The 25239-nt window shown below is 39.7% G+C and overlaps 1 protein-coding gene across 4 annotated transcripts in view; it reads right to left on the reverse strand.

Annotated features, from left to right (window-relative positions):
* Nucleotides 1-21091: 21091 nt before the first annotated feature.
* The window catches only part of UBE2V2 (ubiquitin conjugating enzyme E2 V2), a 56099-nt gene continuing 51951 nt past the window's right edge, over nt 21092-25239 (reverse strand). For all 4 annotated transcript variants that reach the window (XM_054708274.1, XM_054708273.1, XM_054708275.1 and 1 more), the window contains one exon: nt 21092-23406. In XM_054708274.1, the coding sequence (XP_054564249.1) occupies nt 23260-23406 (147 nt within the window). In that variant the 3' untranslated portion in view covers nt 21092-23259. The remainder of the gene's footprint in view (nt 23407-25239) is intronic.

Raw genomic sequence — 25239 nt, forward strand, 5'->3', positions numbered from 1 at the left:
TCGCCAGCGGCGGCACAAGCTCAGCGTCTGCGCCATGGCTGTGCTGCGGCACAGAAGGGGCCTCTGGGGCAGCGAGCCGGGCGTCTGGAGGCCCCGGCTGACGAGGCGGCATGGGCAGGTGGGCGGCGCGGCTCCCGGGGGAGGAGTCTGGCGGCAGTTGGGCCGCAGGAGCGCGCGGCAGTGTCCACAGAGGACGAGGGTTTCCGCGCAGCCCGGGCCGGCCGAGGGAGGGCTCATGAGGGAGCCGGAAGGCAGAGGCGGCGGCGGCCCCAGCCTTCCTGGGCAGGAGGCGAAGGCAAGACCTCAGCCTGGGCTCAGGCCGCCGGAGGACCACACCCCCACCCCGCCTCGCCCTAGGGGCCCAGGGACTTCGGAGCTGCCGGCCACACCGGGTCCCGACCAGCGGACAGACAGCCTGCACGTGCATGATTTAATCATGCACTGGGCCTCTAGTGATGTTATAAATATCCAAATGGCCCTTGGCAGATAAAAGGTTCCCCATCTGATGTAACCAGTTCAGCAGACTCACAGAGCACAACTGCAGGACCAATGACACCTGAGGTTTTCAAAGTGCTGATCACCTTTCTCACCGAGGACATGAATACTTTTCTCTTGTGGGCCCCTGGAAGAACAAGCCCCCCACCTCCCTCCATAAACCCTCACCAGGCCTAAGGCTTCAAGATTCTGATTTAACATGTAAATTTACCATGGGGTTTCAAAAAATAACACTAGGCCAGATCACTAAGAGCTTAATGTTTAAGTCCTACATATCGATATTAATGTATATTTAATAAGGACCAGAATGAAAGTAGGGAAATATTATATCCATGAATGACTATTCCCTCACTCCATTACCCTAGAACCGTGGTCGGCAAACTGCGGCTCTCAAGCCACATGCAGCTCTTTGGCCCCTTGAGTGTGGCTCTTCCACAAAATACTACAGCCTGGGCGCATCTATTTTCAAGAAGTGGCGTTAGAAGAAGTTTAAGTTTAAAAAATTTGGCTCTCAAAAGAAATTTCAATCATTGTACTGTTGATATTTGGCTCTGTTGACTAATGAGTTTGCCGACCACTGCCCTAGAATAATGTTAATTTTCAGTGACTTGATTTCTCACTGGATTTGGGATCCTGAGAAGATCATGGGAAGAATTTGTGAGTAAAGACAATTAAGAAATACAGTCTGATCCTCAAATTACTACTATGGAAGAGATGGGTGATCTCTTTGAACTCCTAGAACAATTTGATCTCCAGAGTTTGTTATTTACTCCAAGTACATAGAAAGTTGGTATACAGTGCCCAGAAGTATAATGAGGAATTGAAGGGACAAAAATCACTTAGACCGCCCAACCAGCATGGCTCATTGGTTGAGTGTCAACCTATGAACCAGGAGGTCAAGGTTTGATTCCCAGTAGGGGCATGTGTCCAGGTTGTGGGCTCCATCTCCAGTGTGGAGCATGCAGGAGGCAGCTGATCAATGATTCTCTCTCATCATTGATGTCTCTCACTCTACCTTCCTCTCTGAAATCAATAAATACATACATATATATATATATATATATTATTTATATTTTTTTTTTTAACAATCACTTAGACCCATGGTCGGCAAACTGCGGCTCGCAAGCCACATGCGGCTCTTTGGCCCCTTGAGTGTGGCTCTTCCACAAAATACCACGGCCTGGGCAAGTCTATTTTGAAGAAGTGGCGTTAGAAGAAGTTTAAGTTTAAAAAATTTGGCTCTCAAAAGAAATTTCAATCGTACTGTTGATATTTGGCTCTGTTGACTAATGAGTTTGCTGACCACTGACTTAGACCAATCTTAGATAATAGAACAATTCAAGAATATACTTCTTAAACAGATTGACAGCTGTCAGAGGGGAAGGGAGAGGGAAGAATTGGATGAAAGAAGGTGGATTAGCCAAAGAATAGACAACAGTATGGTGATAGCTAGAGGGGAGGGGAGAGTGAGGGTTGGGTGGAGGTGGGCACAGAGAGGGGAAATGGGAACATCTGTAATATTTCCAACAATAAAAATAAAGTAAAACAAAACAGTGAACAGCCAAAAAAGAAAAAGAAAGAATATACTCCCTAGAATAGTTAAGAATGAAAACAACTGTCAATATTTTATCCTAATAAATGTTATTGCTAAAAGTAATTGATATAAAACCTGACCACGGCTATAAACTGTCCGTGGTAGAACTTAGATCTGCAAAAAAAAGTTTTTTTTTTTAATTATCTAGGAAAATTGGACTCAGAAAATATTGTAACTGTAAAAGATAACGTGAGCATCAAGGTGGAGTGAGAAGACCCTTTTGTATCTCACCTTAAAGATACAACTTGGACAACTAGAATTCAACAAAGGATCCTCAGCTCAACACACAAACACGTACGACAGATCCATCCATACACTGGTACACCTGAAGGTGGGTGTATTGCAATGAACAGGGGAGGTGTGATGGTTGCCATAGATGCAGTTGTCTGGCAACCACCACGACCCCAGCTGACAAGGTAGCAGTGGAGGTGTCATGCTGGGGGCCTTACATTATGGCCCAGAGGGTAGGAGGAGACGAAGCAACATCCCTGCTTAAAAAGCAGGCTCCCACTGCAGCCAAGCCCAGTGGCAGCGGTCTGGCAGCCACTGTCACAAGGTGACCTTTACTAGCAAGGAGGCAAAGCTTCACTCTTGGTGAACATTACTAATAAAGAGAAAGCTCTGGACTCGAGGCAACCATTACTGACAAAGAGGCAAAGCCACAGGTTCATGAACCTGCCTCCCCTTGCCCACCATGGCAGTGGAACTTGGTAGAGGCAGCAAGATGCCTGGGATAGCACAGCATGGATGGCATTTATTGGTAACTAAGAGGCAACACCAGGGGTTCGCCTGCTCAGAGCCCTATTCCCCACCACATTCAACCATGGGGGTGGTCTCCTGAAACAGGTTACCCAGACAAAGGAGGAGGCTCACCACCCCAGGAAATACAGAGCGTTTTCCATGAAGCAACATAGCCCCACCAATATCCCAGAGGGTCCAGCAGAGCAAGGGAAATAAACAAACAAACTTGTGCTATAGCACCATCTACTGGAAAACAAGGAAAGAGCAAATGGTACCTAAAAAAATTACAAGTTGACTATCTTAATTGTGCAGACAGAGAAACAATCTGTCAAATACCATAAATAACCAAGGTAGCAAGATGAAATCAAAGTCTCCAGAAACCGAACTCAAAAGACATGAAAGATGGACACAGACACGGGGGTGGTGGTGGCTTGCCTGGGGTGGGAATGACAGGGGGAGGCGCAGGAGGGGGTGTCAATTGGGGGAAAAGGAGTCATATGTAAAACTGTACACACACAAAAAAAAAGACATGAAAGATGTGACTTAAATGACAAAGGAGTCAGTGCCTTGGCCCTTGAGGCTCAGTTGGTTGGGCATCATCATCCCATGCACTGAAAGGCTGCCAGTTTGATTCTGATCAGGGCATATGTCTGGGTAGGAGGCAGCTGACTGATGTTAATTTTTTAACATCAGTGTCTGTGTCCATCTTTCATGTCTTTTGAGTTTGGTTTTGGAGACTTTGATTTCATCTTGCTACCTTGGTTATTTATGGTATTTGACAGATTGTTTCTCTCTCTCCCCCTCCCTTCCTCTCTCTCTAAATATCAATAAATTAAATTAAAATAAATGACAAAGAATTCAGGATTACAGTTGTGAAAAAAATCAATGAAATACAAGAAGCTTCAAAGTCACTTATATGAGCTCAGGAGTAAAATTAACAAACAAAACGAATACTTTACCAAAGAGATTGAGATGATAAAAAAGAACCAAACAGAAATTCTGGAGCTGAAGAATTCAAAAAACCAGAGGAAGAATGCATTAGGGATCATTAGAAATAGAGCAGATCAGATGGAAGAAAGAAATGAGCAAGCTCAAAGATAGAGACCTAAAATAACTCAGGTAGAGAAAGAGAAAACTAAGAGTTTAAAAAAAGAAAATAGCTCAAAACAACTATCTGACTCCATCAGAAAAAGCAACATAAAGATAATGGGTATACCAGAAAGAGGAGAGAATAGAAAGCCTACTCAAAGAAATAATCAATGAGAACTTTCCCAACCTATAGAAAGAACTGGACATTCAAATACAAGAAGCTAACAGAACAACTAATTATTTCTGTGCAAAAAAGGTGTTTTCCAAGACACATTATATTAAAACTGTCAAAAGTGAATCACAAAGACAGAATTCTCAGAGCAACTGAGGAGAGAACAACCTACAAAGAAAATCCCATTCGATTATTTTTTCAGTAGAAATCTTAAAAGCCAGGAGACAGTGGGATAAAATATTCAAAATATTGAGAGAAACCAACAGCCAATAATAATATATACAGCAACATTATCTTTTTTTTTTAATATATTTTTATTGATTTCAGAGAGGAAGGGAGAGGGGGACAGAAACATCAATGATGAGAAGAATCATTGATCGGCTGCTTCCTGCACGCTCCACACTGGGGACTGAGCCCGCAACCCGGGCATATGCTCTGACCAGGAATCGAACCAGTGACCTCTTGGTTCCTGTTTCAATGCTCACTCCTTGAGCCACACCCAGCTGGGCAACATTATCTTTTATACATGAAGGAAAAATAAAGGTTTTTTTGAGACAAATGCTAATGAAATTTACTACCACAAGAACTACATTATAAGAAATGTTGGAAAAAACTCTTCTAACTGAAACAAAAATACAAAAGTATATAATTTTAAATAAGATGACAGCCCTGGCTGTGTTTCTCGGTGGTTAGAGCATCAGCATGCGCACTAAAGGGTCATGGGTTTGATTCCTGATCAAGGGCACATACCTGGGTTGCAGATTCAATCCCCCACCCTAGTCAGGGTGCATGCGGGAAGCAACCAATCAATGTCTCTCTCTCATATCGATGTTCCTCTCTCTCTTTTCTCTCTTTCTGTCTCTCCCTCCCTCCCTCCTTTCCACTCTCGCTGAAAATCAATGGAAAAAATACCCTTGGGTGAGGATTAACAAAAATAAATAGATGACAGAGGCAGAAAAATATAACTATACTTCAAATAGGGTATTTTAACACTTAATATAAAGATTAAAGGAGATAAAGCATTTAAAGTAATGATAACTTCTCCAATATGCTATGAATTAAAAATATAAAAAGGGTAATTTAGGACAACAAAAACATAAAAGGAGTGGAGGTAAAGGACTGAACTAAAGGTGAATAAAGATAAGATACAATCAAAAGAAAATGGACTATTGTAGGTACGAGACGTTTTACATTAACCAAATGGTAACCACAAAACAACAAATCATAGCAGAGACACACAAAAAAAGGAGTTAACAGGGGGAAAAAAAAAAACAAAAGAAAACCACCAAACTAAAATGGCAGACAGAAACACAATGGAAAAGAAACAATGGACATACAAAGTTACCGGAAAACAAGACAAAACAAGACAGTAGTAACTCCTCATATATCAATAATCAACCTACAAAAAACTAAAAATGGAACACCCATTTGACCCAGTGATCCCACTTCTAGGAATATATCCCAAGAAACTAGAAACACCAATCATAGAGGATACATGCACCCCTATGTTCATAGCAGCACAATTCACCATAGCTAAGATTTGGAAACAGCCTAAGTGCCCATCAGCAGATGAGTGGATTCAAAAACTGTGGTACATCTACACAATGGGATACTACGCTGCGGTAAAAAAAAGAAGGAATTCTTACCATTTGCTACAGCATGGATGGAACTGGAGAGCATTAAGCTAAGTGAAATAAGCAAGTCAGAGAAAGATAAATGTCACATGATCCCACTCATTTGTGAAATATAATGAACAACATAAACTGATGAACAAAAACAGATCCAGAAACAGAGAAGGCAGGCGTCCTCAAACTACGGCCCACAGGCCACATGCGGGTGTTTTTGCCGTTTTGTTTTTTTACTTCAAATAAGATATGTGCAGTGTGCATAGGAATTTGTTCATAGTCTTTTTTTAAACTATAGTCCGGCCCTCCAACGGTCTGAGGGACAGTGAACTGGCCCCCTGTTTAAAAAGTTTGAGGACCCCTGGATCAGACCGTCAAACCTCAGATGGAAGGTAGGGGAAGGTGGGAGTAAGGTGAAGAGATCAACCAAAGGACTTGTATGCATGCATATCAGCATAACCTATGGACCAGGGGTCCTCAAACTTTTTAAACAGGGGGCCAGTTCACTGTCCCTCAGACCATTGGAGGGCTGGACTATAGTTTAAAAAAAAAAACTATGAACAAATTCCTATGCACACTGCACATATCTTATTTTGAAGTAAAAAAACAAAACGGCAAAAACACCCGCATGTGGCCCACGGGCCGTAGTTTGAGGACACCTGCTATGGACACAGACAACAGGGGGGTGAGGGCCTGAGTGGAGGGGTGGGGAGGCAATGGGGCGATAAGGACACATATGTAATACCTTAATCAATAAAGAAAAAAATAATCGACCTAAATGTAAATGGACTGAACTCAGCAATTAAAAGGCACAGGATAGCAGGATAGATTCAAAAATAAGATCCAGCCGAAACCGGTTTGGCTCAGTGGATAGAGCGTTGGTCTGCGGACTGGAGGGTCCCGGGTTCGATTCCGGTCAGGGGCATGTTCATTGGTTGCGGGCATATCCCCGGTGGGGGGTGTGCAGGAGGCAGCTGGTCGATGTTTCTTTCTCATCGATGTTTCTAGCTCTCTATCCCTCTCCCTTCCTCTCTGTAAAGAATCAATAAAATATATTTAAAAAAAAAAAAAATAAGATCCAACTATATGTTACCTTCAGGAGACCCATCTCAGCTCCAAAGACAAATACTGGCTCAAAGTGAAGGGGTGGAAGATGATACTCCAAGCAAACGGCATTGAGAGAAAAGTGAGTGCAGGCCCATACTTCTATCAGACAAAACAGATTTCAAGACAAAAAAGGTACCAAGAGACAAAGATGGACATTTTATAATGACAAAGTGAACAACTCATCAAGAAGACATATTGCTTATTAATATAAATGTACTCAACCTGGTAGCACAAAAATATATAAAACAATTACTAACAGACTTAAAGGGAGAAAAAGACAATTATAGTCAGAGATTTGAGTACTGCTGTTACAATGGACAGATTATCCAGGCAATGTCAATAAGGAAATAGCCTTAATTGACACTTTAGACCAAATGAACTTCGTTGACATTTATAGAACTTTCCATCCAAAACTACAGAATGCACATTTTTCAAAAGTGCACATGAAACATTCACAAAAATAGACCATCTGCTGGGACACAAAACTACTCTCGATAAATTTAAGAGTGAAATCACAAAGCATATTTTTCTTCCTTCAACAATGGCATGAAAGTGGAAACCAACTACAGGAAAGCTGGAAAAACCACAAATATGTGGAGATTAAACAATGTTACTAAAAATACATTACATCAAAGAAAGAATGTAAAAAATTTAAACGATACACAGAGACAAAAATACAGCATATCAAAATTTGGGGGATACAGTAAAAATAATAAGAGGGAAGTTTATGACATTATAGGCTTACCTCAAAAAACCATGGAAATGTCGAGGGATTCCAAAATGGTGGCAGAATAGGTAGAAGCTACACTCACCTCCTCCCAGGACCAAACTGGAATTATAACTAAAACATAAAGCAACCAACCTGAATAACCAACTGAAGACTAGCTGAAGAGAAGTTTTATACCTGCAAACGGTTACAGAGCAGCCACACTGAGGCGGGTAGGGAGTGCGGACGTTCGAAAAGGACTGGCCCTGCCTTACAGGCCGTTGCTGAGTCCAAAGGGCCATCTAGCTGTGAGGGACAGCACCTGAGAAGCATGGGTTTCACCCCCATAGCAGGCTCCCCAGCCCAAAGCACCAGAGCTAAGAAGACACCCACATAATTGCTGCTGCGAAAACAGCGGGATTTTGTTCACCATGGGAGAGACAGAATCTGCTAGGGACACAGGTACCCTGTTAAAAGGCCAACAAACAAAATCTTATTCACAGCCACTCAGCTTGGACGCTGGTGGAGCGAGCACAGAGCAGACTAGAATCATGCAAGAGAGTCTGCAGTCTGGTTTGTGGCTCTGGGGAGGGAGCTGAGGGGACAGCCGCTGGGACCCCCTATGTTGAGTCACTCCTGTAACACAAAAGTCGTGTTTCTTGGGTGGGGCTCACACCGTCCCACGGCATCAGCCTGGGGGAAAGCAATAGCGCCACCCTCTGGACTCCCTGACACCCTACCTTGCAGAGCTCATGAACTGCAGAGGAGTCCAGCGGCTAGACCAATGTAGAGGTCTGGGCAGACACAGGAGGTCAGTACTGAGTTGTGTGGCTTTGGAGGTGGGGCCATCCCTCCACTTTCCTATTAACCTGACTGGCGGTGCCTCCCCCTAAGGGGAGATCCATTAGCCCCACCCTGGGGCTCCATGGCCCCACCCGCCCTACGCTTGGTGACTCCACCCTGTCGAGGACTGGGCATAATCTGGGGCAGACTGGGTTGTATGGCTACAGAGAGAGGGACACACACCCCACCTTCCTGCAAGCCTTGACCTCCTGAGCTCTGACTCCTGGAAGACTTTGGGACAGACTTGAGTTGTACAGTTCTAGAACGGGAGAAACTTTCCCCTCGCACACCCAACTGGTACAGAGCCTTACCTGCACACAGCCAAATCTCAATCTCTTAGGACCTGATAAACTCTGCTGGCCTTACTCTGAAGACTCCATAAGACCCTGCCCCACAACAAAGGTACCAGTACGTGAGCACCTAGCGGGTGGAAGACAGACCTCGTAAACCCTGGAACATTTGCTGGGTGGTCTTAGGCCCAGCACTGGCACCAACTTTGAACCTGTATCAACCTGGTGACCACCACTTGTCCCTACCTACTGACCCACTGAGAACCCATCTCATGCAGCTCAAGTACTACCAGAGGCTGCTTCAGTGACAGCCTATCAGGCAGTCAGAAGGCGGAGGCAGGCAGAGGTAGATCTCAGAGTTCCTTGGGACTTTTGCTGACCTGCCCCAGGGCCTGGTGTTGGTAAAAGCCAGCCTTGATGTGCAGTTGGATCCTTGCCAAACACACCCAGCTACAGCAGACGCTGCCACACAAAAAAGCATGAAATGAATATAGGAAATCCTCATACATCAATAATTACCCTCAATATAAATGGACTGAATTCACCAATAAAGAACCACAGATTAGCACACTGGATCAAAAAACAAAACCGAACCATATGCTGCCTTCAAGAGACACATCTTAGGTCCAAAGACAAAGGTAGATTCAAAGTAAAAGGGTGAGCCCAGGAAGGTGTGGCTCAGTGATTAGAGCTTCGCCGACCCAATGAAGGGTCACAGGATCAAATCCTGGTCAAGGACACATACCTCGGTTGCAGGTTCACTCCTGCACCGAGTCAGAGCATGTGATCTCTATCTCTATCTCTCTATCTCCCACCCTTCCACTCTCTCTGAAAAGCAATGGAAAAAAATCCTCAGGTGATTAAAATATATATACATTAAAAAAAGGGAAAGGGTGAAAAATGAAAATGACTCTCCAAGCAAATAACATCCACATAAAAGCAGGTGAAGTCATACATGTATCTGACAAAATAAATTTCAAGATAATAAAGGTAACAAGAGACAAAGATGGACATTTTATAATGATAAAGGGGACACTATATCAAGAAGACATAACATTTCTTAATATATATGCACCCAATCAGGGAGTACTGAAATGTATAAAGCAACTAGTCACAAAACTAAAGGGAGAAACAGATCAAAACACAATCACAGTTGGGGACCTTAATACTCCACTGGCAGCTCTAGCTAGATCATCCAAACAGAAAAATCAACAAAGAAATTTCAGCCTTAATGACACACCAGACAAAACTGACATTTACAGACCCTTTAATCCCAGAACATCAGATTATACATTCTTCTCCAGTGCACATGGAACATTCTCAAAGACTGACCATATGATAGGTCACAAAAGTAACATCAACAATCAAGATTAAAATTGTACCAAGCATATTCTCTGGTCACAATGCCTTGAAATTAGAAACCAAATGCAAAAAGGGAATAAACCCACAAGTACGTGATTAAACAACATACTACTACAACATGACTGGGTTAAAGGAGAAATAAAAGGTGAGATCAAAAGATATACAGACAAATGAGAATGATAATACGACATTTCAAAACTTCTGGGATGCAGTGAAAGCAGTAAGAAGAGGGCACTTTATATCATTACAGGCTTATCTCCGGAAACAAGAGTAATCCCAAATAAACAACCTCACATTACATTTTAAAGCACTAGAAAAAGGAGAACAAAACCAACCCAAAGTCAGCAGAAGAAAGGAAGTAATAGAAATTAGAGAATTGAATGAAATAGAGAAAAGACTATACAAAAAATTAATACAACCAATAGTTCTTTGTAAAAAATAATAAAATTTACAAACCCATGGTTAGACTCACTAAGGAAAAAATCCATATAATCAAAAGCCGAAATGAAAGAGAAGTCACCACAGACATCACAGATATACAAAGGGTCATACTATGAAGGACTATATATATGCCACCAAATACAATAACCTGGAAGAAAGGGATAGGTTCCTAGAAATATATAACCTTCCTAGACTAAATTATGAATAACTAGAAAATCTAAATAAACCAATCAGCAGTAAGGAAATTGAAACAAACATCAAAAACCACCCCACCCCACCCCCGAGCCACACCAACCCAGCCCTACCCAGTTTGGTTCAGTGGATAGATTATCCACTTCCATAACAAAGGGTCCCAGGTTCGATTCCAGTAAAGGGCATATACTTTGGTTGCAGGCTCCTCCCCAGCCTGGGCCCCGGTCAGGGCTCCTGCAGGAGGCAACCAATCGATGTGTTTCTCTCACACTGATGTTTCTCTCTGTCTTTACTTCTCTCTTCCACTCTCCCTAAAAATCAATGGAAAATATCCTCGGGTAAGGATTAACAACAACAAAAATTTTTAAACCACCCCCCAAAAAATGTCCAGAACCAGATGGCTTCACCAGTTAATTCTACCAACCATTCAAAGAATATTTAAAATCTATCCTTCTCAAACTCTTGCAAAAAAATTGAAGAAGAGGCAACACTAACACAGCATGACCCTGATAACAAAATCTGGCAGGGATAAAACACACACACGAAAAATTACAGACCAATATCTCTGATGAATATAGATGCAAAAATCCTAGACAAAATATAGGCAAATTGAATACAACAGTACATTAAAAAAATAATACATCATGATAAATGGGATTCATTCCAGGGGCACAAGGATGGCTCAACATATACAAATCAATCAATGTAATATGCCATGTTAACAAAACAAAGAATAAAAATCATATAATCTACAATGGGGGGAAGGACATATGTAATACTTTCAACAATATTTTTTTAAATCAAATAATTTTATCAATAGCTGCAGAAAAAAAATTTGCTAAGACACAGTATCCATTTATAATTAAGATGCTCAATAACACAGTAATAGAAGGAATGTACCTCAACATAATAAAGGCCATATATGACAAACCCTCAGTCAATATAATACTCAATGATGAAAAACTGAAAGCTTTTCCTCTAAAATCAGGAACAAGGATGCTCACTTTCATCACTCTTAACACTAGAAGCCCAGCTCGAGAAATCCCACGGCCCCGCCCATCCGCACTGGTCTTTGGTTGTTACCACATTAGGGCCACTGGGTTTTTATAATATAGATAGTTCTAAAGTGCAAGCCAGAACAATGAGGAGAGAGAAAGAAATAAGACATCCAATCAGGAAGAAGTGTCACTTTTTGCACAAGACATGATTCGGTACCTACATAGAAAACCTAAAAACTCCATAAAAAAACTTATTAGAAACAAATAAATTTACAACAGAAAATCAATAAATAAAAATCCACTGCCTTCCTGTATAACAAAACTTCAGAGAAAGAAATGAAAAAAAAAAAAAACAACTAATTACAGTATGTCCCAATATACAAAAATTCACTCAAGATTTTTTGGATTCAACATGGCAGCCGGCAGGATGGGAGGGAGGGAGAGTGTGAGTGAGGGAGTGAGAGGGGTGTTATGTGGATGTGTGTGATGTGTGTGGGAGGTAGGAACAGTTAGATCTTGCAGAGTCTTGGAGGCTAGTGGATCAGGCTCCCCTGGACAAAGAGCCCCTGCTACCTCTCTGGCACGGAAACCACACCATCTTGAAGCAGGGAGCAACAGCGCCTAGAAGCACAGCCATTCCGCCATCCAACTAGCCTTGGATACCGCCCCATACAGAACCAGTGAGCCACATGCCAGCCACACACTAGGGACCAACGCAGAAAGTTGCATACAACCCCCCACCATGGGCTCAGAGACCACACAGTGAGTCGCATACTAGAGGGACCTCACAGGTGATCCTCACCACAGGTGCTGGGACCCCACAGTGAGTCACATACTAGCAGAATCCATGACCTCACAGGGAGTTGCACGCCAGAGGGACTCTGCCCAGGCCCCTGCAGACCCTGAGCATCTGCAGCTGAAACCTGCTGGACCAGATTCATGGGGGAAGGTACTACAACTCAGAACAGAGACAATCAAGGCGTGAGACCAAGGCAGACCCAGCCTCTGGGCTGAGGAGTCCCTGACCACTGGACAGCTGGCATGACGACATTGGGGTTGACCTCACTGGCAGCAAGTCAGAGGGGAGATCCCCCCACAAGTGCAATATCAACAATTAAGACCAAATAATAACAGGAGAGCCCAAGCCACATACACAAGGGGCATTTCTAGAGCATCCAGCTCAGGTGAACAAAAAGACTACACCAATGGACCCCTCAAGACACTTTCTACATAAGGCCATCCCACAAAGACTGGGAGGCATAGCAGTTCTATCTAATACATGGAAGCAAATCCAGAGACAGCTAAAATGGGGAGACAAAGAAACAACTCCCAAATGAGAGAAAAGAAGAAAACTCCAAAAAAATAACTAAATGACATGAAGTCAAGCAATCTACCAGACAGTTCAAAGCAATGGTTATAAAAATGCTTAAAGAACTTAGTGCAAATTACAACAGCATGAAAAGGAAAATAGAGGACATTAACAAAAATCAAGACAGAAATGAAGAATGATATATCTGACATGAAGTACACACTGGAAGGGATTGAAAGTAGACTGGATGAAGCAGAGGACGGAATCAGCGATTTGGAAGACAAGATAGAAATAAATACCCAATTAGAGCAGACAATAGAAAAAAGAATTAAAAAGCAGGAAGATAGCTTAAGGGAGCTCTGGGACAACATTGTTGTTGCCCATCTGGTATTCCTGTTACATCTGCATTACAGGAATACCAGATGGGGCAGAGGATGAGCAAGGAACAGAGAACCTATTTTTTTAAATAATGACAGAAAACTTCCCCAAGCTGGTGAAGAAAAATGTCACACAAGTTCAGAAGGCACAGAGAGTCCCAATCAAGATGAACCCAAAGAGACCCACACCTAGACACATCATAATTAACCTTTTGCACTCGGATGTCGAGTGTGACTCGACACGGTTAGCATTGGTAGCAGCTCTTTTTATACTCTTTGAATGTATCAATAATTTGAAATATTAAAAAATCCAAATAAATAAGTTTGTATGAAAAGAAACTCCAGTTTTTTGTTCTACTGCCGCGCTTTGTAAAATCTGGGGTATTTAAGAAATTAAATCCCGAGTAGAATAAAGGAATCAAGAAAAAAGCAAGCGAGTGCAAAGGGTTAAAATGAAAAATGTTAAAGATAAAAAAAAGAATCGTAAAGGCAATGGAGAGAGAGAAAATTACATATAAAGGAGTTCCCATTAGAATGTCAACTGACTTGTCAAGAGAAACACTTCAAGCCAAAAGGGAGTGGCATGAAGTACTCAAAGTAATGAAAACAAAGGCGTAAATCCAAGACTCCTGTATCCAGTGAGGCTATCATTTTAAATTGAAGGTGAAATAAAAAGATTTCCAGACAAAAAAGACTAAAGGAGTACATTACGACCAAACCAGCAATGCAAGAAATGTTAAAGGGATTGCTCTGAGAAGAAGAAAAGGAGAGAAGATCATAGCCATAAATATAAAAATGGCAATAAGTATATACCTATCAGTAACAACCTTAAATGTAAATGGATTAAATGCTCCAGTCAAAAGACCTAGGGTAGCTAAATGTATAAGAAAACATGACCCATATATATGCTGTCTACAAGAGACCCACCTCAGAACAAAAGATATACACAGACTGAGAGTGAAGGGATGGAAAAATATATTCCATGCAAATGGAAAGGGGAGAAAAAAAAAACTGAAGTAGCAATACTCAAATTGGACAAAATAGACTTCAAAACAAAGGCCATAACAAAAGACAAAGAAGGCCACATCACAATACTAAAGGGAATGCTTCAACAAGGAAATATAACCCTTGTAAACATACATGCATCCAATATAGGAGCACCCAAATATATTTAAAAATTCTTGATGGACTTTAAAGGAGAGAACAACAGAAATACAGTTATAGGAGGTATACTACAAGGCCACATACACAAAACAGCCTGGTACTGGCATAAGAACAGGTATATAGATCAATGGAACAGAACATAGAACACAAAAATCAACCCAAGTAATTATGATAAATTAATATTTAACAAAGGAGGCAAGAGCATACAATGGAATCAAGACAGTCTCTTCAATAAATGATGTTGGGAAAATTGGACAGATACATGCAAAAAAAATGAAACTGGACCACCAACTTACACCATACACAAGAACAAACTCAAAATGGATGAAAACCTTAAATGTAAGTTGTAAAACCATAAAAATCCTAGTAGAAACCATAGGCAGCAAAATCTCAGACATCTCTCATAGCAATATGTTTACAATACATCTCCTAGGCAAAGGAAACAAAGGAAAAAATAAACAAATGAGACTACATCAAAATAAAAAGCTTCTGCACTGCAATAGAAACCATCAACAAAAGAGAACCCATTGTGTGGGAGAACAAGTCTGGCAAGGATACATCTGTGAACGAAAGAAGCCACCTGCTAACCTGACAAGCTCAGGGGAGGCCTGTGTGGCAGTCTTGAAAACTCAGAGACCTAAAATAACCACAAAAGATGGTCTGAAAATTAAATATTTAACTACAAACAGGTTATAGTGGGCAGTCATGTCCTAAGCTGATATCTTCCCTGACAACGATCAACTTAGATCTTCTTTCCTGAGCCCATTTGCCTTTTTGCCTCTAAGATAACATAACTGTGAGATGTCTGGGTAACTTGTAACTTCCTTCTTTTGCTGGAGCCCCTGGGGCACAACCAAATGTGGTAGGCGCCAGGACAGATGCCTCAAATTCCTTCATTATCATGTTAATTGTTCCTGTACCCACCTAAGTATGTGTCCATCATTTTACTTTTTATCCAATCCCAGGGGTTTCCCACCGTTTGACTTTATCCCACCTCCTTAATCCGTCACCAATGAATTTCATGTTGCCCACCTATGTCCCTCCTTTGATTTCAATGTATAAATATAGATGTAACCCTGCATTCTCCGGAGCATTATCTCAATTCATTGAGGTTCTGCTTCCCGGCATATGTCGACAGTTTGGCTCAAATAAACTCACTAAAATTCTTTACAGGTTTCAATGGGTTTTTTCGTTAACACATCTGATAAAGGGTTAATCTCCAAAATATATAAGGAACTCATACAACTTAACAGAAGTAAGACAAACTATCCAATTAAAAAGTGGGCAAAGGACCTAAATAGATACTTCTCCAAAGTGGACATACAGATGGCCAAGAGATATGAAAAAATGCTCAAAGTCACTGATCATCAGAGATACAAATTAAGACAACAATGAGGTATCACCTCACACCTGTCAGAACGGCTACCATCAGCAAATGAACAAATGACAAGTGCTGGCAAGGATGAGGAGAAAAAAGAACCTTAGTACACTGCTGGTGAGAATGCAGACTGGTGCAGTCATTATGGAAAACAGTACGGAGTTTCCTCAAAAAATTATAAATGAAACTCCCATTTGACCCAGTGAACCCACTTCTAGGAATGTATCATGAGAAATCAGAAACACCAATCAGAAAGAATATATACACCCCTATGTTCATAGCAGCACAATTTACAATAGCTAAGATCTGGAAATAGCCCAAATGCCCAACAGTAGGTGAGTAGATAAAAAAGCTGTGGTACATTTATATCTTGAAATACTATGAAACAGGGATGGAAAAATATGTTCCATGCAAATGGAAAGAGCAAAAAAAGCTTAAGTAGCAATACTCAAATCAGACAAAATAGACTTCAAAACAAAGGCCATAACAAAAGACAAAGAAGGCCACATCACAATATTAAAGGGAATGATTCAACAAGAAAATATAACCCTTGTAAACATCTAAGAAGAATCTCTTACTCTTTGAGACAGCATGGAGGGACCTGGAGAGTATCATGCTAAGTGAAATAAGTCAGTCAGAGAAAGACAAGTATCACATGATCTCACTCATATGTAGAATCTAAGTTAACCCAATAAACTGATGAACAAGAGGAACCAAGATGGCGGCATAGTTAAACAACTAATCTGCTGCCTCACACAACAATTTCAAAAATACAACTAAAAGACAAAAACGTCTACCACCCAGAACCACGGGAAAGCTGGCTGAGTGGAAGATTTACAACTAAGAAGAGAAAGAAGCACAATCGCTGAAAAGCTGAGGTACGGAGGCACGCGAATCGGGCCGGCGGCGGGCGGCTGGATGCGCGGCTTTTCTTCAACCCGCAGGGAGACAAGCTCCCAATCACTCTGAAATCCAGTTTCTGGGGACACTCGGGGGACCCAGGCACCTACGGGGAGAAGCTGGACTCTCGGCCATCGGGTCGGAAAGTGAGAGTGACTTTTTTGCAGTGGTGCGCCCAGCAATCATTGTTTACTGCGCTGGAGCGCGGGGCGCAGGGACTTGGAAACGTGGAAAGGCAGAGACGGCTGACGGAAGCCATCGCCGTTGGCCACGCCCCAGCCTAGTGACGCCCTGAGACCCCACCCAGCCCTGAGGCCCCGCCCTGAGGCCCCGCCCCGCACATTCTACAAACCCGCCCCAGCTCCACACAGCGGCTTTTGCATATAAATGGCCTGTTCTGGAGCACCTTAACCAACTGCAGCTCCAGTCAGACTGCTCCAAAACCGCCCAAGCAAAGGAGGAGAAAACTAGCCCTTGCTGTAGCTCCTGCTGGGGGACACACAGTACACAAGGGTACACCAAGAGTGTCCACCTCAAGTAACTGGGAGGCTGACCCGTTGAACCAATAGGACACCTAGTACACAAAACTACCCTACCAACTTAGGGAAGCAGAGAATATGAGAAGGAAAGGAAACAGATCACAAACCAAAGAAATGGAGGAGAACAAGCGACTGGACATAGAGTTCAAAACCACGGTTATAAGGTTTTTCAAGAATTTCATGGAAAAGGCCGATAAATTCAACGAGGTCCAACTAGAAATTAAACATACACTGACTGAGATAAAAAATATTATACAGAGACCCAAAAGAAGACTAGAGGATTGCAAGAATCAACTCAAAGATTTGGAATACAAAGAGGCCAAGGACACTCTTCCAGAGAAGCATGAAGAGAAGAGAATTCAGAAAGTTGAAGATAGTGTAAGAAGCCTCTGGGACAACTTCAAGCGAACCAACATCAGAATTATGGGGGTACCAGAAGAAGAGAGAGAGCAAGATGCTGAAAACCTATTTGAAGAAATAATGAACGAAAACTTCCCCCACCTGATGAAAGAAATAGACTTACAAGTCCAGGAAGCACACAGAACCCCAAACAAAAGGAATCCAAAGAGGACCACACCAAGACACATCATAATTAAAATGCCAAGAGCAAAAGACAAAGAGAGAATCTTACAAGCAGCAAGAGAAAAACAGTTCGTTACCTACAAGGGAGCTCCCATACGATTATCAGCTAATTTCTCAACAGAAACCATGCAGGCCAGACGGGAGTGGCAAGAAATATTCAAAGTGATGAATAGCAGGAACCTACAACCAAGACTACTCTACCCAGCAAAGTTATCATTCAGAATGGAAGGGCAGATAAAGAGCTTCACAGATAAGAAAAAGCTAAAGGAGTTCATCACCACCAAACCAGCATTATATGAAATGCTGAAAGGTATTCTTTAAAAAGAGGAAAAAGAAGAAGAAAGATAAAAATTATGAACAACAAATACATACCTATCAACAAGTGAATCTAAAAGTCAAGTGAATTAAAAATCTGAGGAACAGAATAAACTGGTGAACTTAATAGAATAAGGCATAGAATGGGAGTGGATTGATAATTCTCAGGGGGAAAGGGGTGTATGTGTGGGGATTATGGGAAGAGACTGGACAAAAATCATACACCTATGGATAAGGACAGCGGGGGGGGAGGTAAGGGAAGAGGGGGGGTAGGAACTGGGTGGTGGGGAGATATGTGGGGAAAAAGGAGAAACAATTGTAATCTGAACAATAAAGATTCATTAAAAAAAAAAAAAAGAAAAATAAAAAATAAAAAAATAAACTGATGAACAGAGTGAATCCAGAGACTTGGAAGCATGGAATAGAGGAATCTCAGAGGGAAGGCAGGGGAGGGTGGGTGGGTGGGTGGGTGAGAGGTAATCAACCAAAGACCTTGTATGCATATATGCATAACCCATGGACAAAGACAATAGGGTGGCAAAGGCCTGGGGCAGGGGGCTGGAGGGGGTCAATGCAGGGGATAAAGGAGGACATAGATAATACTTTCAACAATAAAGAATTATTTTTAAAATAAACAGTGCTTCCTTATACTTTGTTTTGTAATATATTTTTATTGATTTCAGAGACAAAGGGAGAAATAGAAACATCGATGAGAGAGAATCATTGATTGGCTGCCTCCTGCACACCCCACACTGGGGATCCAGCCACACGTGCCCCGGCCAGAAATTGAACTGTGACCTCCTGGTTCACAGGTCAACACTCAACCACTGAGCGCCATGCCAGCTAGGCCCTTATTGTCTTTGAGTAATATAATTTTTAGTCAACTACTGCACTGAACAAGTAACTAAGTTTTCCCTCTCAATCAGTTCTATGATTTGCTTTTTTACTAACCACAGGTTTCTCATTACTGTTGGTTTCTTTTTCTTTTTTTAAATATATTTTATTGACTTTTTACAGAGAGGAAGAGATAGGGATAGAGAGTTAGAAACATCGATCAGCTGCCTCTTGCACACCCCCCACTGGGGATGTGCCCGCAACTAAGGTACATGCCCTTGACCGGAATCGAACCTGGGACCCTTGAGTCCGCAGGCCAACTCTCTATCCACTGAGCCAAACCGGTTTCGGCAACTGTTGGTTTCTTAGTGCCAACTATTAGTCCTCCTTTTGAGATAGACTATTTACTTTCATATAATCTTTCGACAGCCAAACTTCCTAGATAAATTTAAAGTAGCTGCTCATTGAACACGAACAACATACAAGAACTCACACAGGTCTACATTTAGCAGCAAAAGGATCACTGCACAATCCTTACAAAGTATTTGGTCAGTTATTCATTTGAGAAAGGATAATTCCTGGAACCTTTCTAACTTAAGAAAGTGAAATCTATCTGGCTTTTATCATTAATTTCATAAATGAAATTGCCAAAAAATTTTTTGATCTTATGGACTACATCTAAAAATGAAATAGAGCCAACACTTAGGAATTTTTCTGAGTGAGAATATCTTACTACAAATTTAAATAACATGGCAATCTTTTCATATCCAATTGTTGTTTTTTTTATCATGAATTCACTTCACTCCATGAGTTCCCCAACTCCTTTACTGACAAAATGATGGTTTTGACTTGTCATTTATTTTCAGTATCAAATGCCTTCATTAATTTTCTCTTCAGAAAATGCTGTTTTACTTTCAATGCTCCACAATACTTTTTAAATAGCCAACATTTTCAGTATGAACCATAAGATTTCCATCTATTCTTTGTAACTTCTGTAAGGCATATTAATTTTAGCATAAAAGATATTCTATTCCCCTGCACGTCCTGCTTTTTAATAAACACAATACTGGATGGGAATTTAATGCTAATGCTCTAATCCATTCTGTTGCTCAGTACAGCCATTACCTTTTTTAATGTTTCCATTACATAAACAAAATATATATACTTACCAAAATATTGGAATCTTTTTGTGAAAATAACCAAAAATCAATCAAATTGGCACTGGAAAATTATATTGGCACTTATCAAAAAAGTAAAACCAGTGCCTAATGATACAATGATTCTACACATATATGTCAAAAAATACACTTAAAAGGAAATCTGGGGGAAAATTCCTTAAATACCTCTGAAAATCCAATTATTCGTGATACAATTTCTCATTAGTACTTACACTCTTTAAAATTTATGTAACACAGTTATGTGCTTATTAAGAACCAACATAGTTTTGCCCAGGCTGGGTAGCTCAGATTGTTCAGATATGCCAGATAAGGTTGCGAGTTCAATCCCTGGTCAGGGCACATACCAGAGTCAACCAGTGAATGCATAAATAAGTGGAACAACAAATAGATGTCTCTCTCTCAAGTCAATAATTTAATTTCATATGTCTACCAGTACCACCCAAAGCCATGCACACCAAATCTATTAAAGAAAATGCATTATTTTCCAGCTGTGTCCTCTAAATTTTCAAAAAAATATATGAATTTTGTACATATATATCAATAGCAATAAATATTTAGTGGGAAATACTTAAATCAATAAATTTGTACTAAGCAATCTAGACTAATAATATTATATGATATTCAAACTAAGTCACTCTACAATTATTTACCCAAATCTGAAGTGTGAAAAATTCTTTTAAAATGATAATTTAAAATTATAAATTTGGGCATTTTACACATAAAAGACTTAAATACCATTGACTATCCTTATAAATGTTTGTTTCGAAATTCTAAAAACTCCTCTTAACAACAACTGCCATTACTTTAAAATACTAAAAAAATTCTGAAAATTAGAAAGTAATTAAAGCATAACACTGACCTAACAGGACAAGAATTTTATTTTTGTAATCTTTATTAATATAAGATCATCCCCTAGGGCTCATCTGCTAGTTTTTAAACAAATTTCAAAGGCAATTTTACAGTTCATTTAATACCACACACTCCTATAACCTTAGCCCCTTTACAAAACAGACAAAGGAAAAATAGCTTCAAAACTGTTGTCTTAGAAATGTTACTACAATTAAGAGTGGTTCAGTATTAACTTCTATAATCAACTCGTGTGTCTTAGATTGCCACGTACATCTTGATTGTGACATGCAAAATGGATCTTGCTTTTGCATGCAGATTTCAGCAGAGATCCACAGTCCCAAAACAAAAAGGGGAAATAAACATTACAGGCCCAACTCAAACATATAATGGAGAGGAGAAAATCAACAAAAAAACCTTCACAATTAGTAGATATGGGGAAAGGAAAGAGGACAAAAGATCAAGGTACCCAGAGTCTCAGCCCACCAATATATGAATAATTTAACAGCATTCAGCACCCATGTATGATAAGACACATTTTCGAAGTGGAAAAGAAGTTCTTAATGGGACTGACTTAGACCATCAGACTCCTGTGTATGACATCAGTGTAATTCAACTTAATCTCCCTTAACAATTTAAAAGTTTTCAGAATGAATTCCAAGGTAATAGTTCATTTCAAACCTATTTTAATAAATTACACATGCACTAATTTGTATCTATATATTCTCTATGTATATGTCATTTTAAACATCTTTGATGATTAAAATAGAATAGCCATGTTGAAATTAAAAGTTTAGACAAACTATTATTAATGACTAAGAAAAGTAGCTCCAAGCTTTAGATATGAATGAACCTGACAAAAACATGTCAGGGCCTGTTTAAGAAATCTTTCCTTGTTACCAGACCACCTTTCTATTTTGTGCCATGAACCCATAAGAAAAGAGTATTTTCAACAAAGTACTATACCTACTGCTTTGAAATGAAAAACAATTACTTAAAATTTCTCACTTTGGTAAAAGCAGAACATCAGTTCAGAATTACACAGATCCCAAAGTGAAAGACAAGTGGAATGGATAAATTAATCTCAGTCAATAATAAAAGCATTGGGAGAAAAAAAAAGTCATCCAAAAAAAAATTTTATGAATCAAAAATAGAATGTATATTTGGATAATTACAATCTATAATTCTATAAAACTTGCTAAAATTCAAACATCTTTTTAATATATTTCTGGTGAAATCAAAGTCAAAATATAATATTTGGCATTCCTCCTTCTGCAAAGAAGAAATTAAATTAATCGAGTAATTTGTTCTCTAAAATACTCTGCAAATTCCAATTTACAAGAAGCATACAAAACATGATAAAACAATAAAAAAATTTTATATGGATGAAAACCTACAATTTCAATCTTTGCTACCTCAGCAAGGTACTTTCCATATACCACATCAATATAATAGAAATGGCACAGTTTCTGAGAACACGATCCACATTTTATTTACATTTTAAGACTAACTTTAATCTCAAAAATCACATATCCATTCACCTATTTCCTTTTCGCTGATTTCACTTCAACTTAAATGCATGGTTTGTCAAACAAAGACTGTAAACAAATATTTACCATGTCTTTTACATGTAACACACAGAAAAGCTTTTAACAGAAATTCATTGACCTTTTCCGTGACTTTTTTTATTATAAATACAGATATGAAAACAATCCTGAACATATTTTTTATACTACTGGTAGTCAGCACCCACACCACTTCAAAAATTAAAACAATTTGAGACAATATGCATTGTACCTGCTACTTTAGACAATTTAAATTGAAGCTCTTTCACTAAGCAAGATGGATAAAGCATGCCATTTCTCTTTCCTTCTTGGGATTTTTTACTTTTTAGTAAAAATCACCATACTTTCATCTTGTAAACCTGAATTCTGTTTTGAATACTCCAGGTTTATGTTTAAATGACAGTGCCTTAAAAAAATTGTGCTGCATTTTTTCTCCTGTTACCTGAAAACATAATGTGTATACATATATTAAATATATTCTTACAAATGTCCAGGTTATATTTACCAGCTGGCATTCTTTTACTTAATGTGTGGGTATTCTGCATTGTGATATTTAATCAAGACATTAACATGAGTAGAAGATTGTTGATTTAAGACAAGTTTGATATCCACTAAAATTAATTGTTGTATGTTTGTCCTTCTGGTGGCTGTGGAAGCTTCATATTTTCTTTGGACATCATTAGACGTCTTAGTTCTTGAAGTACAACTTTAATGCTATATGAATTTTGCCATTTTGCTAATACTGGTATGCTCCGTGCATCTACCTGGAAAGAAGGAAAAAGAATAAAATTTATTACCAGTTTATAGTATGGCATCAATTTATTAACTATTTAAATAAGTCCTTTTAAAAATTCATAGCCTGGCTCTATTTTCAAAAAAGTTAATATTATTTTCATGTAATATTTAGGGGAAAATATTCCTTCTTTAACACGTGTTTCCAAATAATTTATGTCTTTTATGTGTGTGAATTTGTGCTTTTCTATATTTTACAAATAAACATGTAGTGAACTTTAGTCATCAGAAATTTTAAAAATGTTGTATTAAATAACTACACTGTAAATATATTTGGCAATTCCTTTTTGATGAAATAAGGTTAGAAGGTTCCTCTCCATTTCCAACACCGCTACCTGGAATCTGGGCAATTATCTCCATTGGGATTTAGGAAAGAACTGTGAACCTAATTAATCTTCCACTATGAAAGACTGACAGAATGGGGTTGGAGCTCCTTCAAAGTCTCATTCCCAAGTAACTGCCATCACCTGACAGTTCCCCTGGAAAATGCCAATCACAGACTTTTCTCTATCTGACCTCAAAACTCACCCACTGGGTACTGCCTATTCTGCCACCAACCCACTGCCACCCTTATGCCTGGCACTGAAAGCAGTGCCAATTGTTTAACATCTCTACTGCCTGGAGAGGCAGTAACAAGGCAAATAGGAAGGTGACTAAAGTGCTTCAGAGGATATCTATTGATATCCACAGGGACTTGGAAAAGTTCTAACATATGCCTGTACATCTAGAAGACCACACACGTATAAGGCTGTGCACAGGCTCATGAAAGATCTGACCTTGAGCAACATACAAAAAAAGATTATGTACCATAACCAAGTGGGATTCACCCCAGAAATGCAAGATTGGTTCAATATTTTAAAAGTCAATCAATATAATATGCCATAAAATAGAAACAAAAAACATTATTATCTCGGTAGATACAAAAAAAGCATTTGACAAGAGTCCAATAATCTTTCATGATAAAAACACTCAAACTAAGAACAGAAGGGAACTGCCTCAACCTAATGAAGGGAATCTATAAAAATATACAGCTCGCATCATAATTTCATAATTTATGAAAGACTGAGTATTTTCCTTCTGATATCAGGAAGAAGACAAGGATTTCCAGTCTCATCACTGCTACTCAAGACTGTAAAGGAAGTTCAAAATAAGCAATCAGGCAAGAAAATTAAATAAAAGGCATCCAGATAAAAACGAAAGAAGTAAAACTACTTCTATTTGCAGCTGACATGATCTTCTATACAGAAAACACTAAGGTATACATTAAAAACACTACTAGAGCTAATAAACAAGTGCGAGGCTTTGGGATACAGGATTAGCATAAAAAACCAGTTGTATGTCTGTATACCTGCAAAGAACAATCTGAAATTCAAAGAAAGAAACTAATGCCAATTACAGCAGGGATAAGAGAATAAATTACACAAGTATAAATTAACAAAAGTGTAACATGATACACCGAAAACTATAAAACATTGTTGACAGAAAGACAAACACCATAAGATATCACTTATATGTGGAATCTAATGAACAAAATAAACTGACAAGCAAAATAGAATCAAAAGCATGGCTACATGGAACAGACTGAAGCTTGTGAGAAAGGAGAGTGGTTGAGGAACTAGATGAAAAAAGGTGCAGGGATTAGCCCCGAAAAACATGTATACCTAACACACAGACAATAGTGTGGTGATAGCCAGAGGGAAAGAAGGGAGGGAGAATGGCAACAGAAAGAGACTTTGCATGGGGCAATGAACGCATGGTGCAGTGTGCAAATGATATTTTATTGAGTTGTACACATGAAACCTGTA

This window comes from Eptesicus fuscus, chromosome 19 (genome assembly GCF_027574615.1).
Source record: "Eptesicus fuscus isolate TK198812 chromosome 19, DD_ASM_mEF_20220401, whole genome shotgun sequence".
Lineage (NCBI taxonomy): Eukaryota > Metazoa > Chordata > Mammalia > Chiroptera > Vespertilionidae > Eptesicus > Eptesicus fuscus.